Source organism: Lissotriton helveticus, chromosome 6 (assembly GCF_964261635.1).
Source record: "Lissotriton helveticus chromosome 6, aLisHel1.1, whole genome shotgun sequence".
Lineage (NCBI taxonomy): Eukaryota > Metazoa > Chordata > Amphibia > Caudata > Salamandridae > Lissotriton > Lissotriton helveticus.
The window spans coordinates 1,917,651,486-1,917,674,805 of record NC_136067.1 but is presented as its reverse complement, the minus strand read 5'-3'; the positions used below and the strand labels follow the sequence as shown (position 1 = coordinate 1,917,674,805).

Genomic DNA, 23,320 nt, shown 5'->3' with positions numbered 1-23,320 from the left:
AAGCATGTGTAACCTTGCATTGGAAATTATTGCTATGCAGGACGCCATCATGTCTAACAAATGCATTACTGTCCTGTCTATTACCCAATGATTGGCTGAAAAAGAGGTAGCAGGCAAGGCTTGGGTAAGCCTTCAGCACCCTTGAGTCTTAAGTGGCCCCAAGTATGGGGTTGTACTTGGAGGGCTGAAGGTAAGATCTGGCTGTATTTAGCATGAAGCCCAACTTGTGAACAAGGTCTGTGGTTGTCTGCATGTGCGCCAGACATTGTCGCTGTGTGGCACTCTTGATCATAGAGGTAAGGGAAAACATGGAAGCCATTCTGCCTGAGGTGTCGGGCTACCATGGCTAGACACTTGGTGAAGACCCTGGGGGCTGTTGTGACCCCAAAAGACAGCACTTTAAACTCATGATTTTGTCCACTCACCACAAACCGCAGGAATCTTCTATGGGCAGGGTGGATGGGAATATGGAAGTAGGTGTCCTTCAAGCCGAGGGCAGTCATGAAGTCGCTTTGCCGCAACAAAGGGATGACGTCCTGAACTGTGACCATGTGGAAATATTTCGGCAGGATGTACTTGTTGAGGGGTCTGAGGTCCAGTATAGAGCAGAGGGAGCCATCTTTCTTGTCAGAGAGAAAGTAAAAGGAGTACACCCATTTGTTGCGATGTAGTGGCGGCACCGGCTCAATGGTCCCTTTAGAAAGTAGCCCCCAGGTAACAACATCCCTGTGGCCAAATAATTAAAAAAATTGTGAGGGGGCGTTCGCTCCTCCTCCTGGGCCATATACAAACCTGGGAACCACCACCTCCCTGGGGCCAGCTCATGCATTCTAAAGAAGGGGGCTGCACAGCACCCCCTTCTGAAGCCATTAATGGCCCTGGGGATCGCCACACCCTAGAGCCGGTACCTGCTATGTCCCAGGGTGCCTACCCGTGGACATAGCAGTTTTCTTTCGCATGATGAGGGGAGACAACAATTACAATGAAACTTTTTTAACGCATGCTATTAGAACACATGGCATCACAACGCAAATGCCATCACAACGCAATGCCATTACAACGCATGCCATTTAAACGCATATGCCTTTACCACACATGCCTTTACAACAAATTTCGTTGTAAAGGCATGAATGGGAAAGGCATATGTGTTTTACATTTTAATATAAGGTTTAAGATTGGTTTGGGATTTTGGGTGGGTAGGGTAATTTTAGGGTCGGTTTGGGTTTTCGGTGGGTAGGGTAATTTTAGGGTTCAGGGTGAGTTTGGGTTTTTGTGTGGGAAGGGTAATTTTAGGGTTGAGGGTGGGTTTAGGTTTTTGAGTGGGAAGAGTGGTTTTAGGGTGAATTTGGGTGGGTAGGGCAATTGTAAGTTTTAAGGGTGTATGGAAGAAAAATATAAAAATATATATATTTACACAAATGTGTGTGTGTATAAAAACATATTTAAATATAAATATATATATATATAAATATATATATATATATATATATAGATGTAGATATATATTATATATATATAATAGTAATTTACCTACAGTCAACACTTTTATCAAGTGTATGTCTACCACGCATGCGTTGTAAACGCATATGCACGGTAAAAATTCACATTGTAATGGTAGGCCATTGTAAAAATATTGGCTTAGTAATACCCACGTTGAAATGGCACATGTGATATTAGCACGCATTGTAACGTCAAAGACTCCTGGGTGGGAGCTGACAGCTGCTGCCAAGCGAGAGCAAACACCAACGCCTCTCCCAGCAAGTGGGAGCTGTCAAACTCCTCCCGCTTGCTGGGAGTGGAGTTTTCACCGGGTTCCCTGTCCGCTGTCAAACAGTTACACTAAGACTATGGGTGCACTACAGACTCCCAGTGCCCGCAGCTCCTTTCACCGCCCACAGTACTGCGACACAGCCAAGACAGTTGCCTCGGCGGTGACTTCTACCACCTACACCACACAATAGCACCAGACCCCTTCATGGGATTATTATAGGGTAGGGTATAATGGGGCAAGCGTAGACGCAAAGGTGCTGCTCCTAAAGGAGGCACCGCCACACACCAATGACTCTCTCCTCCCCCCAGACCATTTAACACCTATCGGGGGCAAGTTGCAGGGGTTTCTGCCATGCTGGGAGGCAATTACCTCTGACCGCTGGATTCTAGACATTATACAGGAGGGGTATTGTTATGAACTCACTCAAGCACCACCAAGCATCCCCCATGCGCATGCAAGTTGTCCACAGAACATAGCGTCTTCTTCAAGAAGCAAGTAGAACTTTATTGGATATTTAAGGTAGAAAGAGCTACATCAGTGTAGCTTACTATTGATGAGGATAGCTAGTCCTTTCTTGACTTGAAGCAATGGCAGGATTTTCTTCAACATTTTAAATGGAAATTGCTAGTTTCTGTCTACAACCCAAGGTTTATGCCATTGCCTGACTGAATTCAAAAGGTTTGTCCCCAGGCTGCTTGTGATTTGGTTTGCCTACATTGGGGCTGTACTTGCATTTGCTCAGAATCATTCTGCTTACTTTTTCATTACCACAAACTGTCTTCAGCCGTGACTAAAATCAGAGGGCAAGGGATCTAAAAGTCACATCTAACTTAACCAGGTTCCTGATAGACTCACTGCCTTATCTTAATTGTGACGTCTTCTAAAGCCAAAATTCCAATCCAAAGGCATGACTCCACATGCAAGCAGGACATACAAGTAAATTGTTTGAGTCAATTCGGGCCCCTTTGCCAATTCACTCAGGTAGGCTGACAGATGTCTTGGGGTTTCACATGTCCTCAGCCTTGGTGGGTACACACAAGCTACACTCTGCACACCTCAGCAGACAAGGCTTATGAATGAATTTAGCAGTAAGGTGGTTGACCTCTGGATTATTTATTTTCAATTTAGGAAGTTTGAGATTATGCCCCACATTTATGCCATACCTGCTTGAAGTAATGAAACGCAACAAAAGCTGCTCTCGTGTTTCCATCCCCATCAATTGTTTAAATATGGAGACTGTTGTGAAAGCCTGTGCTGAAGGAATGTGGGATACAGCCACCCAACAGTGCATCTTCAGCAGTGCCCATTCAGCAGTACTTTTCACATTGGGATCTCCAGTCTTTGTGCTACAATAGACCTGAGATTCACCACTTACAACAAATTCCCAGATCCACCCAGATAATGACGAAGCACTCCATACTTCAATCATGGCAGTTATGTAACTCTAGAAAAGGATAGCCAAGGATCGAAGAGTTGGCGGCACCCCTACTTTAAGGCCAGCTAACTCGACATTCCTTGCAACTTCCATTATAACTCCCACCTTCAGTTGCATGTTACGTTTAAAATATTACAGAGCAACCTTCCCTGAGTAGTAAATCATAAGCATGCCCACTGGAAGTGGCCCACGCTCTGTACCAAGAGAACCACTGACCTTAAAAGTAGGGTTCTGCAACTCCTGCTTTTCAATTGGTACTCTCTGTATCCCACCATTTGCTCATGTTTCAAGTTATTTGCACACATTGATTTTAGCTGTTTTTCATCTCATTGCATTCTTTAACACATTAAAACCTTTGAGTGTTGTTTATAACTTTTCTTAAGTGGAACTAATCAAACTACATCAAGTTAGACCTCAATTTCCCATTATACATGAAGTTACTTCTGTTTTTTTCTCTACTTCAGTTTCCCAGCGCGGTCCTCATACCTGTTTGGAGACGCCCAGTGTTGGATTGTCTGTGCTTTGAGCCAGGGTGTTACCCAGGATAGGCAGTAGACAAGTAAGAACATCCATACAGTTTAGAGAGATAAAGCAATTAAGTGCGTCTCACTTTTTAATTTGGTCTCACCCTATGACCCAAACTATGAAAATTAAATAGCAAGAGGCACGTGAGACACAAACTGAAATCCAACCAAAACAACAGTGCAACAGTTTCGATGCAACTAAGCAACCTCAAAATAGATTCAGCAAATACTATATAAAATATAATAGAAATGATATAAAGGCTTTAATGCTGGATAGAGACACCCTTGTACACAAGTTCAAGTGTCATCCTGATCCATGCGACAATTTGCGTGCACACCCACTTTCAACCACATAAACTTCCTCTGGCGCCTCAGTTTCGAAATCAGCTACACCCAGCAGCTTTTTTGTTTGGACAGATGTAAATATAAAATATGCATTATAAGATTTTCAAACTTTACAGAGTGACCTTCGGTAGCATTTGACAATCTTATAATGCATATTGCCAGCTTCAACTCTACATGTATTGGGCTGACTGAAATCCAAAGCTCTCACAATGTACTGCCAAGCATATCCTCAAACTGCTGACCATTGCACTGGAAGAGAGCTGCATTACTCTCCAAGCACAAGAATAGAAATAACAGAAATAATTATTACGTGGAGTTGGGGCATTTGAACCAACCCCATTTGATATCTATCACCCCCTTGACCTTGCCCACTAGCGCTGTCACTGGGCACTGGCAGATTCCGACATTACAAAGAGTCAGACTCAATGTCGTTGACGTGGGTAGTAGGGGAAAGAGGCACGAAGATGGGGAGATCCCTAAACAGAGTGAAACTAGTACTTCCTAAATTAAGTTTTAAAGTGCACTACGCTTAAAACAGATGGTTTCACCTGTTGAAAACCACATAACTGCATTGTGTCAGTTACCACAGGATTTTTTAACGTTGAAGTAAGGAAATTCGCATAAAATATGATAATGATATCACAATTTATTTTTCTCTGTTCATTTTGTGACTTTGCTTTTTTCATCAACGGTGTTACATGGTACATTAGAGTAATAGTTCTTTTGAACATGCCTGGAATATGGCACACTTGCCTCTCTCTCCGCGTCTTTTCCAGTTTGTCTTTCAAGATCATGATCTCCTTCTTCAGGGCAAGCTGGTGGCTCTCAGCATCACGCAGCTCTTTCTTCAGATTTCTGATTTCAGTGGCGCGTAATGCCTCCCGCTTGGCTAGTTCCTCCTCATAGTAGACACTTTTCCTCTCCAGGTCAGCCTTTAGTTTATTGATCTCTTGCTGATGCTCGGTGCTGCTTACTCCTGGAGACCGACCAACATGCTTTTGCTAGAAAAAGTTAAAAAAATATATATATATATTTTGCTGCATTGGAATGGAAATAATGTGAATTCTTTGAACTGTTGTAAATGTATATATATTGTATACAGTTCAATAAACGTGCTTCACTTAAATTAAAATTGGTGCATAGGATTAAAGAATGTAGTGCCAAATTAAAACAAGCATTTGCAATGCAATAGGTTTGTCAATACTGATAGTGTGAGGTATTGGCGTTGCAAATACTAATGGAACTCCAATAGCTCATACTTTCAATAATGCAAGACTTAGTGCTTTGCATATGCTTGCGTAGTGAGCCAGGAACCAGCATTGTATGTCTCAGTGCAATACCGCAAGTTGCTCCTAGAGGTCCCTAGTGAGCAAGGCACCAGCACTGCATGTCTAGGTGCAGTACCGGAAGCTTCTACAGAGGTCCCTAGTGAGCAAGACATCGCACTGCATGTCTCGTGCAGTACCGCAAGCTTCTCCTAGAGGTCCCTAGTGAGCAAGGCACCAGCACTGCAAGTCTAGGTGCAATACAGCAAGCTTCTCCTAGAGGTCCCTAGTGAGCAAGGCAAAAGGCATTGCATGTTTCAGTGCAGTAAAGCAAGCTGCTCCTAGAGGTCCCTAGTGAGCAAGGCACCAGCACTGCATGTCTCAATGCAGTACCGCAAGCTGCTCCCAGAGGTCTCTAGTGAGCGAGGCACCAGCACTGCATGTCTCGGTGCAGTAACGCAAGCTGCTCCTAGAGGTCTCTAGAGAGCAAGGCACCAGCACTGCATGTCTAGGTGCAGTACCGCAAGTTGCTCCTAGAGGTCCCTAGTGAGCAAGGCACCAGCACTGCATGTCTAGGTGCAGTACCGGAAGCTTCTACAGAGGTCCCTAGTGAGCAAGACATCGCACTGCATGTCTCGTGCAGTACCGCAAGCTTCTCCTAGAGGTCCCTAGTGAGCAAGGCACCAGCACTGCAAGTCTAGGTGCAATACAGCAAGCTTCTCCTAGAGGTCCCTAGTGAGCAAGGCAAAAGGCATTGCATGTTTCAGTGCAGTAAAGCAAGCTGCTCCTAGAGGTCCCTAGTGAGCAAGGCACCAGCACTGCATGTCTCAATGCAGTACCGCAAGCTGCTCCCAGAGGTCTCTAGTGAGCGAGGCACCAGCACTGCATGTCTCGGTGCAGTAACGCAAGCTGCTCCTAGAGGTCTCTAGAGAGCAAGGCACCAGCACTGCATGTCTAGGTGCAGTACCGCAAGTTGCTCCTAGAGGTCCCTAGTGAGCAAGGCACCAGCACTGCATGTCTAGGTGCAGTACCGGAAGCTTCTACAGAGGTCCCTAGTGAGCAAGACATCGCACTGCATGTCTCGTGCAGTACCGCAAGCTTCTCCTAGAGGTCCCTAGTGAGCAAGGCACCAGCACTGCAAGTCTAGGTGCAATACAGCAAGCTTCTCCTAGAGGTCCCTAGTGAGCAAGGCAAAAGGCATTGCATGTTTCAGTGCAGTAAAGCAAGCTGCTCCTAGAGGTCCCTAGTGAGCAAGGCACCAGCACTGCATGTCTCAATGCAGTACCGCAAGCTGCTCCCAGAGGTCTCTAGTGAGCGAGGCACCAGCACTGCATGTCTCGGTGCAGTAACGCAAGCTGCTCCTAGAGGTCTCTAGAGAGCAAGGCACCAGCACTGCATGTCTAGGTGCAGTACCGCAAGTTGCTCCTAGAGGTCCCTAGTGAGCAAGGCACCAGCACTGCATGTCTAGGTGCAGTACCGGAAGCTTCTACAGAGGTCCCTAGTGAGCAAGACATCGCACTGCATGTCTCGTGCAGTACCGCAAGCTTCTCCTAGAGGTCCCTAGTGAGCAAGGCACCAGCACTGCAAGTCTAGGTGCAATACAGCAAGCTTCTCCTAGAGGTCCCTAGTGAGCAAGGCAAAAGGCATTGCATGTTTCAGTGCAGTAAAGCAAGCTGCTCCTAGAGGTCCCTAGTGAGCAAGGCACCAGCACTGCATGTCTAGGTGCAGTACCGGAAGCTTCTACAGAGGTCCCTAGTGAGCAAGACATCGCACTGCATGTCTCGTGCAGTACCGCAAGCTTCTCCTAGAGGTCCCTAGTGAGCAAGGCACCAGCACTGCAAGTCTAGGTGCAATACAGCAAGCTTCTCCTAGAGGTCCCTAGTGAGCAAGGCAAAAGGCATTGCATGTTTCAGTGCAGTAAAGCAAGCTGCTCCTAGAGGTCCCTAGTGAGCAAGGCACCAGCACTGCATGTCTCAATGCAGTACCGCAAGCTGCTCCCAGAGGTCTCTAGTGAGCGAGGCACCAGCACTGTATGTCTCGGTGCAGTAACGCAAGCTGCTCCTAGAGGTCTCTAGAGAGCAAGGCACCAGCACTGCATGTCTAGGTGCAGTACCGCAAGTTGCTCCTAGAGGTCCCTAGTGAGCAAGGCACCAGCACTGCATGTCTAGGTGCAGTACCGGAAGCTTCTACAGAGGTCCCTAGTGAGCAAGACATCGCACTGCATGTCTCGTGCAGTACCGCAAGCTTCTCCTAGAGGTCCCTAGTGAGCAAGGCACCAGCACTGCAAGTCTAGGTGCAATACAGCAAGCTTCTCCTAGAGGTCCCTAGTGAGCAAGGCAAAAGGCACTGCATGTCTCAATGCAGTACCGCAAGCTGCTCCCAGAGGTCTCTAGTGAGCGAGGCACCAGCACTGCATGTCTCGGTGCAGTAACGCAAGCTGCTCCTAGAGGTCTCTAGAGAGCAAGGCACCAGCACTGCATGTCTAGGTGCAGTACCGCAAGTTGCTCCTAGAGGTCCCTAGTGAGCAAGGCACCAGCACTGCATGTCTAGGTGCAGTACCGGAAGCTTCTACAGAGGTCCCTAGTGAGCAAGACATCGCACTGCATGTCTCGTGCAGTACCGCAAGCTTCTCCTAGAGGTCCCTAGTGAGCAAGGCACCAGCACTGCAAGTCTAGGTGCAATACAGCAAGCTTCTCCTAGAGGTCCCTAGTGAGCAAGGCAAAAGGCATTGCATGTTTCAGTGCAGTAAAGCAAGCTGCTCCTAGGAGTCCCTAGTGAGCGAGTCACCAGCACTGCATGTCTCAATGCAGTACCGCAAGCTGCTCCTAGAGGTCCCTAGTGAGCAAGGAACCAGCACTGCATGTCTAGGTGCAGTAAGCATACTCTCCTATAGGTCCCTAGTGAACAAGGCACCAGCACTGCATGTCTCGGTGGAGTAACGCAAGCTGCTCCTAGAGGTCCCTAGTGAGCAAGGCACCAGCACTGCATGTCTCAATGCAGTACCGCAAGCTGCTCCTAGAGGTCCCTAGTGAGCAAGGAACCAGCACTGCATGTCTAGGTGCAGTAAGCATACTCTCCTATAGGTCCCTAGTGAACAAGGCACCAGCACTGCATGTCTATGTGCAATACCACTAGCTGCTCTTAGAGGTCCCTAGTGAGCAAGGCACCAGCACTGCATGTCTCAATGCAGTACCGCAAGCTGCTCCTAGAGGTCCCTAGTGAGCAAGGAACCAGCACTGCATGTCTAGGTGCAGTAAGCATACTCTCCTATAGGTCCCTAGTGAACAAGGCACCAGCACTGCATGTCTATGTGCAATACCACTAGCTGCTCTTAGAGGTCCCTAGTGAGCAAGGCACCAGCACTACATGTCTACAAAGTTGGAGTTATTGGCATTATAAAATAATTCTTGAGCTAAATAAACAAATATTGGTTTAAATGTATTAATCAATGACGTAAAGTCCATATAGCTGTGCACGCTTCAGTCCAAGTCACCTTAGGGACTTGGCCACAGTTACTTATATACCGCATGGTAGTCAGGCATGATGTAAGCGTGGCACGCTGATCATTCTCAATGTAGAGAATTCTGACTAATTGAATAACCTCCGGAGTGCGCAATATACCCCAATTTTCCTTTGAATGTTGTTTTCCTAGTCATGTTGCAGAGTTCAGGACCATAATTGGGCAAAAGGGGACTTCTTTTGGTCACATTTGGTAATGTACCCTGCAGAAGATATGGTAAATACACCCTACCCCTAATGCATTGCATGCAAGACAGTACTAGGGGTACATTGAAATAGCTATGTCCATATAAACAATTAGTAGCTTAGAAATGTGACAAAAGAATTATTACATTAATTTCGGACTAGGTTGTACTCTATGTGGAGCTGATAAAGGGACATTTATAGATGGTCTGATATAAAAGTGAGATGTTCTAGTGAGTGAAGTAACCACTGCCAGCCTTGCTAAGGACCAAGTGTGTGTCCTGCCTGAAGCCTTTGAAGAAAATAGTGCCTTGAGGCGGTAAGTAAAACCTAGAGAGTAACAACACATGTAACAAGGGGTGTCCTCATGGGAGGTTACAAGAAGAGACAAGGGGGTACTAAGGAGGGCCTAGTAAGCCTACTGATCAATGAAAAGCCACCATTTACAGGTGCCAATTAAAAAGATGGGCGGATAGTGAGTGAGGCTTTATGCCCATATTATTTGGGGAGTTATTTGTGTGGACAGCATGCTACAGAACCCGTGGGGCTGGACTAAGCCAGTGACCCATATGCTGGAGCCAATTTATTAAAGGCAACTGACAGTTTACTCATGAATAAACGCCTGTAATTACGTGATCTACTAGCACTGATATTTAAGCCTTTTGCCAATTGATTTGGTTTCTTAAAATTATTTGAAGGAATAGGCTGTTCCATTAATTCACCTAATCTTGGAGCCTTTAAATTTATGCATAAGCTCCTGCGATTATAAATCAGCATTTCCTCTTGATTATCATTCTACAGAGTCATTTTCCTGGCGGACTCCTTACTATCGTTGGGACTACTTTAACAATAGATGTTTTATCAAAACTGGTACGGACGCAGATATAATTACCGTTTGTCCTGATGACCACCATTTAGTTTCACTATTAGTGTGCGTGGAGTCCGAAGCCAGACGCAGGAAGCGTACTGGTTGACATAAAGCAACTGTGGTACTAGGCTTTGGTGGTGTGGACTTGTACACATCCCCACGAAAGACGGTTGCCAGTATGCATGGTGTGGGCAACTACCTGGCATATAATCGAATTGACAGTGTGGCGAGGAGTCCTGAAGAAATTGCCGTAAGTTTAAATTGTAATGAAACATGTTGGCCTTCCATAGAAACTGATGGTTTGCGACAGTGTGTCTTGGTTTTTAAATTGAGCAGACCTACGGCACTGATTAAAGTTAGTAGTTTTACCAGTGGTTGTCTAGCTCATTTTTAGCTTGGAGAAGTGAAATTCAGTGGGTATTTTTGCTTTTTCACAAGGGAGTCAGAATAGGGTTGCACGCAGAAATTGTTCCAAGTGCATGGTTCCACCTTTTTCCACACACCTACATACAATTTTGCACTTTTTTTACACTATTACTTTTCGGTCTTGGGAGTTGCCAATGATGAGAACTTGAGCATACTGGTGAGTACCTACCAGTAGCTCCCATGGTGTTGTTTCTGAGAGGCACTTCCAACCCTTTGCACATTTTTTCTTTCTTTTCTTGAATTAAGCACTTTATGGGTTACAGACTGGGGAATGACACTGAACAACTTTTAACTAAATGGACAGGAGCACCTAGGATTGAACAGCATTGAGGAAGCTGTTGTGAAGTATCAGAGTCAAGACATGGTGTGGGGTATGCTCACAAAGATTGTCCAGTATTAGATCAGGTCCTTTTTTGGTCGAACTCATCTGTTGGAGCAAATTTATTAAAGGCGACTGACAGTTTACTCATGAATAAATGCCTGTAATTATGTGATCTACTAGCACTGATGTTTAAGCCTTCTGCCAATTAATTTGGCTTCTTTAAATTATTTGAAGGAATAGGATGTTACATTATTTCACCTAATATTGGAGCCCTTGAATTTATGCATAAGCTCCTGCGATTTTAAATCAGTCATTTTCCAGGCGGACTCCATACGATCGTTGCACCTTCGGTTGGGTCTACTTAACAATAGATGTTTTATTGAAACTGGTACGGACGCTCATATAATTACAGTTTGTCCTGATGATGACCGTTTAGTTTCACTATGGTTTACATGCCGTCGACTCACATATGTGGCCGAAACTGAAGAGGACGCGTTGTTTGCTTTGTGTTGTATCAGTTTTGTCCTGAAAGTCTGATTTTTGTAAACTTTTTTTCCTCAGCCACTTGTCTGTTTACACATTGCACTTTTATAGGTCTTTGTTTGTGTATTGTGTTGAGCGTCTTTTGCCTTATATGTTTTAAGATTGAATTATTTATCATTGTTAATAAACTTTTTCTATGAATTGTATGTTTAAATATGGGTTTTCTCTTTTTTCTCCTTTTTTCTTTTTCTGTGTCTTCATTGGTATAATTTTCCATATTTTTCATAATATAATGTTTTCTTAAGGTTTTTGGATTTTTTGTTTAAAATTTGATGCACATATTGTGTCAACTTGAACCCTTGTTAGGATTCTCATATCCTGAATATAGCATGTCTCGAAGAGACAGCGCAAGCGCTGCCTGGGCGAGACCTAAAAGCACACAATTAAACAGTTAATAATGATTATGAGATGAAAAAATGTAAATTTAAATTTTGTCTTAGCCTCGAACACAGAACATTTGCTGCAATCAAATCTGAAACAAGCAGGGTGAACATATATGAAGCCTCACTCAAAAAGGTATGTCAACCAGTGCCGTATTGAATATAGCATCTTCAGATGGGCGTGGGGGGGGGGTTGAAGAGACTCACAAACAGCTCTCGGCATCTTCTGAGATTAGGCTTTATGTGCTTGAAGTGCTTCCTAGCTACGACACTCCCGTAATTACATTTTGCACTGGCATATGATTTTTAGACAAATGGCATTCTCAGAATATTGGGCATGTCCACAGCCAAGACATATGGATAGAAATAAGTGGGTCTATCAGCAGAGTTGGGATAAATCTTTGGGATGAAACAGGATTCAAAAATAATATTGCCAATGAATGAAAGGGCTTTTTACATCACAGTGGTTATCATTTGTGTTTGCTGTTTCTGCTCTTCTCTTCACATTCAGCTGAACAAATGTTCTGGTTGAAACAGTTTAGTACCTTGAGAGAGATTGAGGAATTTATTGCAGTAGTGATTCCATCTAACATACAGGGCATTTTCTACCAAGGTAGACATCTGAATGCTTTACTTCCATGCAAGGTTATTTCAAATATGGCTACAGAGCACAAACGCCACAGCCTCCTTGCTTTATGATGTCCTACTAGGGCTTGATTACAATTACTTAAACAATTTATTGCACAACAAATGGTCGACTCACCTGAGAAGTGAGAGAGGATTTCTGCAGGACATGAGAGCATTTGCAAACTCATCATGTACTATACGTCGCATGCCCACATGTTTCATGCCTGTGATTTATCCATTTGCCTTTGCTTCTCAATGCCTCACTTCACAACCTTCTTTCCAGTTAGGGACCTATGTAGCTACTGCCCTCTGTGCGAGCAACGGTTATCAGTTTATGACAAAATAAGTATGGCAATTGTTAATTTGCTGGTGATACCTTACAAGAGAAGCCACAGCGCCCACAATTCCAGTAAGGGGTGGAGGCTGTATCCTTAGGTGGTAAATTGGATTGGAATTTTGAGGAGGGAAAATGCGTGAAACAGCTCCTTGAGATTCTATCATCACCCATGATCCAGGCTATAAGGGCAGAATTCCAACTTCCAGCCTGAAGTTATCAGGGGCTGCAAGCTAAAATGAAGTTTTGGCAGATATCGAGTAGAGAAGGGATCCCTAAAATATTACATCTATATAAAAATGAAAATAGAGACAAGTTAATTGAATTGGGCATCCTAAGTTAGAAGTATCCTAATTAAGATCTGTATAAAATTATCATTCACGCCAGAACAGTGGAAGTCAGGGAAGGAGATCCCTAAGCAGGAGCTATTATAAGCAAAAGTGCAAGAGAGGAGGGTTTGCCAACTGGGGAGTAAACCCTCCACTTGCCTGAAGTAATGATTAAGTGTTCCCTTACATTGAGTCCCTGTCAAGCCCTAAGTTTAGGAATGCGATAATGAAATTTAGGGTCAGGCTTAATCCAAGGTATGCAGATAGGATGATAAAAGCAGCACTGAGAGACGAACAGGGCTTGTGCACATGTGGGCTGAAAGTAAAATACAGTGGCCCACATATTTGATTGGATTGTCTGCGGTTCCTGGATGAATGGAAGGAGTTTTTTAAACCTCTTTTTTTTTGGCTTATAATATTTTTAATTGTGATAAAGCTTTCAGCCTTTTGATAAATTTAATATTTTTAAATGTTGTTTGTGTAATAGGAAGATTTTTAATTGCAATACAGGAGTCATTAAAGGAGCTGCAAAGATAATTTGAAAGGGCCCAGGGGGCTGGAATGATACCTTTTACTAATTGATGATCTTCTGATGTTCTTGATGTAGAAATGTGCTTTTGATTCCATTTTAACTATTCTTATATTAGTCATGATTTTAGAATATTGTATGGATGCTTTTACAATAATGTTTATAGACCAGTTTCTAAATAAACAAGTTCTAGAACTGAGCTGAAGATTGAATGTCTGAAATGATCAGACAGAGAACGTCTGGAGTACTTGACATTTGGTTACTGGTGTTTTGCCTTTTTATCTTTTTCGAGGCACAGAAGCTAGCACTAGGGGGACACCCAAGTGGATTACTTGTTAATTCCAAATATAAAAGTGCTATATCAAATACAATATTAATTACAACATTTTGAAAATGTAGGTGATGTTTCTATATCTTTACATGTCAATCATTGGAACACTACTTCGTCTTTGAAAAAATCAACAATTGTGTGCAGGCGATGAAGCACATAAGTAACAAAGTTTCTAACTCAGACATGATTGGTGATCCCCAAAGCAGAAAAAGGATGGTAAGGTTACCCGGTAAATTGCATAATTATGTCATGTTATGAATTTACTGCTGGATTCTATTTACCGCCTTTTTCATTGTTATTTTGTTATGTATATTTGCATATTTTAGTTAGGGATTATTGTTCTTTAATTTCCTTCAGTTTTGGATAAAAGGAGAGGTTTCCTTAGTTTTCTACTCCTATTGTGGAATGTTTTTTGTGAGCTTTGGCATCTCTGTGTGCTCGAGCTGTCACTGGCAAATGCATTATTTGACTGGGTTCTTTGTTGACTACTTGTTTCTCCTCTTGTGGGTTTTGTCTCTTAAATTAGAACATTTTGCTTCGCCTGTGCCGTACCACTTGAGTGCCTAGTGTTGACAGCCAGGGTTCATGTCTTGTGATTTAATAGTACTAGTGCCTGAGCAGATTCCATTTCCTGAACAAAATCTTCTGGGCTTTGTATACACTTTGACCCAATCTTGCTTTAGTGTTTTACATACAGGTTACAGTGCACAGCACATGTGTTTAGAGAAGACTGCATTTAAAGTCAAGGATCTAGCTAATACTGATTTTTAATTATTCATAATAAAAATCATAAATGTAATTTAGCAGTACACAGGAAAGAAGGGCCAAAGAGCATGGCACAAATGCCTCAATTTGACAGCAGCTAGACAGAATTATTTAGCACATTGGTAGGCTGCTGTAGACGCCTGCAATCAAAAACAAAAGCATTTGCTTGTGTTTAGCAATAGTAACCAACACATTGATATAAAATAAGGAAAATATCCCTTTTTGTTTTCATTGACATGATTAACATGATGTCTAACAAAACTAAACATCCATAGGGAGGACTTCACTAGTTTATCCCCTACTGGACTATTTCAGTCCATTAGAATCTAACCTAAATGAAGGCTGCAGCAATGGTGTATTTTACAGATTCACATGGTTTTTGAATACACTAACATGACAAGCTGGTAAGAAGCTGCTTAAATAAAAATGTAAATTTGTATGTCTTTATAAAAAAGAAAACCCTGCATAAAGCTTGTTTTGGGGGTGACTTGAGTGCATCTTTACCTATTGCCCAGCAGCGATGCCTTCCTCCAGCATCTGCAGTGGTAAGATCTTAAAACTATTCGATCTAAACAGGTCTTAAATTAGTGAACGAACTGCACCCCACGGGAGGGGTTAGGAGTAACACTTGGGGATCTACCAAATTTACCAGGAAAGCTGGCCTCCTTCAAACTCTTCCAAGCCCTGAGGGGACTTTGGGAGGAGTGGGGTGGAGGTGAGGGTAGGGGGGCTAAGAAGCCCCTGTTGGGAGTACAGCTGTGAGTTGGGGCTCATAAGGACCATTGGTGGAACTCTGGAGGGGGAAACATGTGTGACTGCATGCAGTTATCCACGAAAGGGAGATGGACGTTTCATCAAGAGGACCCTGTAGCTTTCACCACAAAGGCCTTGATAGACTGCAGAGCCTTGATGGCCTCCTTGCTGAACAATTCTTCTCTGCTGAAAGGCAAATCCAGCTCTCTGGCCTGCATCTCCAGTCAGGTGGTAAGAAGTCCCTGTTAAAGTACAGCTGTGAGTTGGGGCTGAGAAGAACCCGTGGTGGAACTGTAGAGGGGAAAACCTCTGTGGCTTCATGCACTTATCCACAAAAGGGAGATTGATGTTTTCTCAAGTAGCCCCCAGTACATTCAAGCCTAGCAATGCAGCACCATTCCGTTGCACATGCTGAACTAAGATACTGCCAATATTATTAGTAACAAGAACAACCCATAAGTACATCCGTACCAAAAAAAACAACGTTCACAAGGAACTCATTTTAAATATAAATGACAATTTGTGGCAAATAAAGTAATTGCAATGCTTAATAAGCAATTATATACTGGTTATCTCATATATATCAATGAATTGATCATATAACCCTTTAAGACAAGCTCACAGAATATTCAATTAGTTGTACCAAACTTCAGCCGAAGTAGGCACTTTTATTTTTACAAAAGGTAAGCAATTTAATAAAGTTTATTTGCCACAAATTGTCATTTATATTTAAAATGCGTTCCTTGTGAACGTTGTTTTTTTGGTACGGAACTAAGATACTGCAAAATTCAGTCATGCCTTCTGCCTTCATCACATATTAGGACGCTAGGCTGCCTTTAGCTAGTGCCTTCTCTGCCTCGTCTAGCTTTTCATCCTGGCAAGAAGAAGGACACTTCACCTATTTTCTTGCTCTACACCCTGTCATACGTAGCGAAGAGCACCACTGTAGTGGCTGCCCAAATGGGGAGAGATAACATTTCTGAGAACTTCCTTCCCATGCCGTCCATGTTCATACTCTCCACTTTGAGGGTAACAAAAAGGCTGAGGGCAGCCGCAGTCACCAGGGTTCCAGAATCACAGTACACTGCTAACAAATAACAGAGAGTGGTTGACAATAATGGACTTTATATTTTGTCCTGCCTCAAAGGGAACACAAGAACAGAGATAAAAAAGCAGGCCTTCCCTTTCTTCATGTTGTGGTGTATAAGTGACGACACCAACAAAGTCTCCAGATCATGTTCCAGAATGAAGAGGAACTCCTGCTCCTCATCCCCTAACAGCATACCCGGGCCAAATTCAGAAAAAAACATTCCTAGTATGGCTATGTAGTCGATCATTTCCTTGGGCAATAAGAAGCATGGGTTAAATGGATGTTAAAGCGTTTCCTTGAAACATATTCATCACATGGTCCACTGTCAACTTCGGGCTTACAAATTCATAATGTCCTGCCTCCTCTGCGTCATCATACAGGACTGTGTTACTCCCATACTCCTGGCTCCCATTTCTCTTCTAGATGGGGTTGCCAGGATACCACTAAGAGCGACCAAAAGTCAGAAATGATCGACCCAGATCCTGGTCGGACTCGCTGCCTTACCTTGTGTTCCTTGAGGATGAGTCCAGGGTCCTGACATACCTCTTTGACATCCATTGTTCTCGTGAATTGGAGTCTCACCCCAGCAACCAATGACTCTCTCTTAGGCATCCTCTTTCTGTCTGGCTGCCTCCTTTCTCCACTTCCCCTCCTTAGCCAACATGTCTGTTTTTTACAACTCTCAGCATCAGCTCGGCTGTCTGGGGCAACTTCACCATCAAGTTTAATGTCAATGTAGATGCCAACGCATCCATTTCAAGTGCTTTAACATAGAAGTCAATTTCCAAAGAGGTGCCGGGTCCACCATTAAAAGTCAACTTCACAGTCAGCATCAACCGTCTTGGCAGTTCTTGGACTCCCTTGATGCTATAGTAGACGTTACAGCGGGAGTAGTGGCAGGATGATGTTCATCAGAGGGGAAGGAGGACCTATGGAGCCAGAATAGTACTTAATGCTCCTGGGTGAAACGAGTTGCCCTCTGTGAATTGCTAAGGCTGGAGGGGTTAACTTGCCTTGAAAACTCAGCATTTCCCTTTTGTAGCGGGGCTTGGGTTCTAGATATGGATCTGCTCCGGCTCACAGAATATTACACGCATGGCCCTTACTTTTCATGATCTTTCACAATAGGACTTGTAGGTGCCACATTAATCCACATTCATCAATTTCATTATTAGGCTATAAGTAGTAGACAATTTCCTCTGGACACAAGTTTACAACCACATCTTCATTTTTTTTTAAGACAACACTGCTATGAAATACATGCAACCTAGTACAGAACGCATTTGCAATGTTAATCCGCAAACAAACTGGCAGCCAGGAAACCTTTCGGATCCAAAAACCATATGATAATGAGCACAGTGCTTGAAGGACTCCCTTTCTCTATAATTTTAGGTAAGAATCTGAACACAGTAGTTAGAGGGAGGAATATCCGCAAGGAGGTATGGGTAAAAATGTGATCAAATGACTGCAGACAAGGGGAGGTGGGCTTTTATATGAAGACATAACATGGGAAAACACTTTGAAGCACAGATGAACTTATAAAATATGCAACACCACCCAAAAAACACACCAAAGTATCGTTCATCAGAGCTCGAGGAATTCTAGATGGAAACATAAATTCTGATGTCTTAGAAGTGTGATGTTTTCATACTCCCAGGAAGGTTTTCTAATTAAAAATATTTAGGCAAAATACTTTCTTTACGCAAGGAAAAATAAAAACGTTTGCAGGTGAAACCTGAAAGTACACCTACGCTATTCTGAACTCTTGGTTCTTTGTAGCTTGCCAAGGGTTAAAACTTACCTGAAAGATCTTCTACATGAAATGTGTCAAAACAAATGCTTCTCAATATTCCACTAGTGGGGTGCGTTTCTAGTTGGGGAAACTCCTTTTGCTGACACCCCTACCAAGTCGAGGACATTCCCTTCATATTTCCCACCTTGAATAATGATTTACTTCTTCCCTCTAACATTTCTCTGTCCGGGGTGGGAATGTGTCTTAGGAAAGTTTGTGGAAGTCCCCAAATTTGAAATCTTGTGGTGCTCAAACAATCTGCAAGGCATTCCCGCCCAACAGCACCAGCTCCCTATAAATATTTTCATATATGTAACATTACACTATGCTGGGGCAATGGCACCGGTATGTAGGTATATCTTGTGAATGCAAAAACATGAATTTTTACTAAGTTAGTTGCTCACCGTACGCAAATGGCCTTGTGAAGGGATGTCACTGTTACTCCTCATTTTCACTTTTGAGAGCATCACTGGTTCACTCACTAAACAGAGCTCAAAAACGAGTCTTTTCCCAGTCTGCACTATCAGGACACTTCTCAACTCTCACCTTGAGCCCTTCCATCTCACTCTCCAGCTGCTTCGAGTAGTGCTCACTCCGCTCCCGCAGTTTCCTCTCCTTTGATGCTTCTGCTGTGGCAGCTTCTGCTTGTGCTTCCAGCTTTAAAGGGTCAGAAGAGAAACACATTTATAGTCTCGTGTTTGAATTCTGTGCAATATAAAAGCAATGATAAAAGTTTTAATAAGAGAAACTAAACCTCAAGGACATCTATTGGCTCAGAGGCACAATCTACCAAGAGCTCAGGTAAGTAAATAAGGCTGAGTCCCAGGCTCTCACTAAACCAGATTCTTTTTATGTTTCCTCAATTATTATTTAGAACTCCTAATATTCAGACAAGATCCATTTGTTTCTCGGTTATTTGCAGGTTTGGCAAAAGTTGAGGTGGAGAAATGGTGTTTGAAGTGTGCGACCATAAATTTATTATCACAAAATATAATGTATAATATTCTGTTTTCGTGCAATCAACACTCACTGATTCTTGCCACGGTGGAATTTATTTCAGGGTACATTATACCTGTTATTGTGCTGATTATCAAATGGAATATGGCCGGTATCCTTTTCAGACCAGGTAATTAACAAATATATATATATATATTCACTGGAAAAAAACAAAGGTTACCGGAACGTTATAGTTATGATCAGTTTTCACTCGTACAAAACCAGTGAAATTCAGCAGTTATAGTTACCTGAGCTAACTATAACTTACGCCCCTCAATGCACTGCTTATGACCTGACATATTACATCACTCATGACATGATCAGTGACACCACTGATGACACATCAAATAACATCACTGATCACATCATCCAGTGAATAGTAGTGTTTCAAAAAAGCTTCTGAGAGTTAAAGATATATACTAAGTTAATGCATAAGTTAAAATACTATTCTTTTTGTACTATTAATGAGTGAAACTGTTTCTAACTTATGTTATCTGAGTAGAACTGTGACTCTGTTTCAGTGTGAGAGTGGGTGTCTGAGTGGCTGTATGGGTGTGCGGGTGGCTGTATGGTTGAATAAGCGGATGCATGAGTAGCTGTACGGATGGGTGAGTGGCTGTATCAGTGACTGTGGTGGCTAAGTGTGTGTGTGAGTGGCTGTATGGGTGACTGAGTGGCTTTGTGAATGGCTCTATGGGTGAGTGACTGGGTGTGTAAGTGGATGTATGGGTCAGTGAGTGGCTGTTTGATTGGGTGTACGGGTAAGTGAGTGGCTGTTTGAGTGGCTGTTTTGCACAGTAAGTATTTGTGTGAGAGGCTCTATAGATGAGTGGGCACATGAGTTTTGTACTGATGTAAGTGGTTTTGTGGGTGAGTGAATAGATATGTGACTGGATGTATGGGTAAGTGAGTAGCTCCGTTAATAGCTGTATGGGTGACTGAGTGGTTGAATGGGTGAGTGAGTGGTTGTGTGAGTGACTGTGAATGGGTATGTGAGCGGTTGTATGGGTGTGACTAAGTGTGTGAGTGACTGTGTAGGTGAGCGTGTGTGTGTCCGTAGTTGTATGGGTCTGTTAATGGGTATGCGAGTGCTTGCGTGGGTGTGTGAGTGGGTGTGTGAGTGGGTGTACGAGTGGGTGTACGAGTGGGTGTACGAGAGGTTGTATGAAGATGTGAGTAGGTGTACGAGTGGTTCTGTGGGTGATGTCATCAGTGATGTGATATGTGAGATTGTAAGCAGTGCATTACAGGCACATAGGTTCTAGCTAGCTCGGGTAACTCCAACTGCTGAATTTCACTGGTTTTGGACGAGTGACATTTCAGCCTAACTATAACGGCCCTGTAACCTTCGTTTTTTTTGCGAACTTCTAAGGTTTTTTTAATTCTATTTTTTAACTATAAAATCCCTGTAACCTTCATTTTTTCAGTGAATTTCTAAGGTTTTTAAAAATCTATTTCCTAACTATAAGGTCTCTGTAACCTTTGTTTTATTCAGTCAATTTCTACGTTTTTTAACATTTTATTTCCTAACAGTAACCACTAACCTTTGAAAGGGAGTGTGGGTGAGTGAGTGCATGAGTGTCTCAGTAGGTCTGTACATGGGTGTGTGAGTGTCTGAGCGGGTGTGAGTCTCTGAGTGGGTCTGTGAGTGGGTGCATGAGTGTCTGTGTGAGCGTCTGAGCGGGTGTGAGAGTCTCTGAGTGGGTGCATGTGTGAGTCTCTGAGGGGGTCTGTGTGTGTGTCTCTCTCTCATTGGGTTTGTTAGTGGGTGAATGATGGTTTGAGTATACCTGTCAGTGGTGCGTGAGTAAGTATGTGAGTGGGTGCATGAAAAACAAAAGTAAGGTGCACATGGAAGCAGAACCATGTACCAGCTCCCTCTGCGATGGTACTCCTGTCCAGTTTTCCTGCAGTCCGCTACCCTCTGCTGCCTTTGGTTTAGTGCCTCCGCTGCTCGTTATTCTGCCTCTTCTCTGCTTGCTCCTGCTCTCTATTTTGCCTCTTTCTGCTTATTATTTTGCCTCGTTCTGCTTGCTCCTGGCCTTTATTTTGCCTCTTTCTGCTCGTTTCTGACCTTTATTCTGCAGCTTGCTGCTGGTTTCTGTCCTCTTTTTAGTCTCTTCCTTCTCTTTTATGACCTTTATGCTGTCTCCTTCTGACCTTTATTCTGCCTCTTTCAGCTCGTTTCCCACCTTTATTTTGCCTCTTACTGCTTGCTTATCACCTTTAGTTTGCCTCTTTCTACTCATTTCTCACCTTTATTTTGCCTTTTGCTGCTCGTTTCTGACCTTTATTCTGCCTGCTTCTGCTTTTTGCTTACCTTTATTCTGCCTCTTTCTGCTCCCTTCTGACCTTTATTCTGCCTCTTTCTGCTCGTTTCTCATCTTTATTTTGCTGCTTGCTGCTGACCCTTATGTTGCCTATTTCTGCTTGTTTATCACCTTCATTTTGCCTCTTTTTACTCGTTGCTGATATTTATTCTGCTACTTTCTGCTCGTTTTTTACCTTTATTCTGCCTCTTTCTGCTCGTTTCTCACCATTATCTTGCCTCTTTCTGCTCGTTGCTGACCATTATTCTGCCTCTTTCTGCTCTTTTTTCACCCTAATTCTGCTTCTTTTTGCTCATTTCTCACCTTTATTTTGCCTCTTTTCTCGCGGGACTGTGGGGGGAACCTCAAAGCCCCACTGTCCCAAACAGTATCCTGCCTCCTGTGGGATAAGGCATTGCTCTTGCATGAAGGCAGCTGCTGGAAAGACAGCTTCTGTGCAGGAACAATCGTTTCATCTCTTTCCCTGCACACATGTCTGTGGGAGCGGTCAAAGTTCCCATCAAGCAAAAGCTAACATCTCTGTCCCGTGGGTGGGCACTTCGGGACACAACCGGAGCCGGCGGTCCACAGGGTCATGTACGGCTCCAGGACAGGGTCATGTATGGCTCCAGGATGGGGCTGCATGACCCCCTTCCTACATTTTGCACGGAACACCCTGAGGAGGTGGTGGTGGTCCCCGGAGCCGAAAATGGCCTGGGAAGATGGTTGCGCAGCCCCCCTCCTTCTTATGAAAACAGAGCGGAGGTGGGGGGGGGTCCCCAGAGCTCGGGGGAGGGTCTGTGCTCTACATTACTTTGCTTTAAAGGCATTCCATTGGTGGTATAGGGGTGTTTCCACTCAACCACCCACATTTATTACCAATAGTAGTCAGGACTTGGAACCAAAAAATAAAGCCTCTTTGAAACTGGCATAAAAAAAAGAGAAATGTTTTTATCTCTCCTAGCTTTTGCTACTATGAACTGTACAGCACACATCCGAAGTTGGAAAAGTTTTAAAGTTAGGCACAATATGATGAAGAAGTGAGTACATGGTGCTAGGCTGCCTGACTGTGCACCAAGGCCACTAACACATCACTGAACAACATCACAGATTAAACAGAATTCCTGTCATCATCATATGCACAATACACTCAAAATCATACGGTAGTCTAAAAGCCTGATTTAGACTTCTGCGGACAGGTTACTCCGTCACAACGTTGACGGATATCCCATCCACCGAAATGTAAACCCCATAAGATATTATGGGATTTACATTGCGGCGGACGGGATATCCGTCACTGTTGTGACAGAGGACTAAAATCTAAATCAGGCCCCAAGTCTATGCTCCGTCAGTGTTACATACTTTCAAGTTATGCTGGCAAATTATATACTATCATTCAATCATTCATCAACATATCTGTTGTGAAAAAGTTAGATTAAACCTACTATTAACACAAACACTCTGAATGGCATCAAAGTCACATGATAAGGAACGGTAGCTCTAAATCTAACAACCTGGGAGCAGGATGTGGGTGAGATGGACACAGTAGACTGAGAAGCAGCCCTAATGCACCACAGGGAGGTGGCAATAAAGTCACGGATATGACTCATCCAGTTGGGGACACCTTATTACTTGTTGGGAATTTTGAGACTCACCCTCCCCAACATTATTGACCAACCTAAGCCCCAGCTTACATACACCCACCATTTAGTGATTATAACCAAATAACAGCAATTATACAGCCAGTTACATATTATATAGCACTACCTGTACAAGAACAAACACCCCTCACTGGCACAACAACATGGCCAAGTTCATATATATACCCACCTAAGATACATACATTAACCAGGGATGTGGAATTCCTATAGCCCGACGCCCAGG

At 43.4% G+C, this 23,320-nt stretch overlaps 1 protein-coding gene across 2 annotated transcripts in view; it reads right to left on the bottom strand.

Moving 5' to 3' along the window:
- Positions 1-23,320, bottom strand: part of CDC42BPA (CDC42 binding protein kinase alpha) — a 1,077,984-nt gene that overhangs the window by 378,580 nt on the left and 676,084 nt on the right. For both annotated transcript variants that reach the window (XM_078649868.1, XM_078649869.1), the window contains exons 14-15: positions 18,678-18,788; positions 4,829-5,076 (exon numbers count right to left, since the gene is read on the bottom strand). In XM_078649868.1, coding sequence (XP_078505994.1) covers positions 4,829-5,076; positions 18,678-18,788 — 359 coding nt within the window. The remainder of the gene's footprint in view (positions 1-4,828; positions 5,077-18,677; positions 18,789-23,320) is intronic.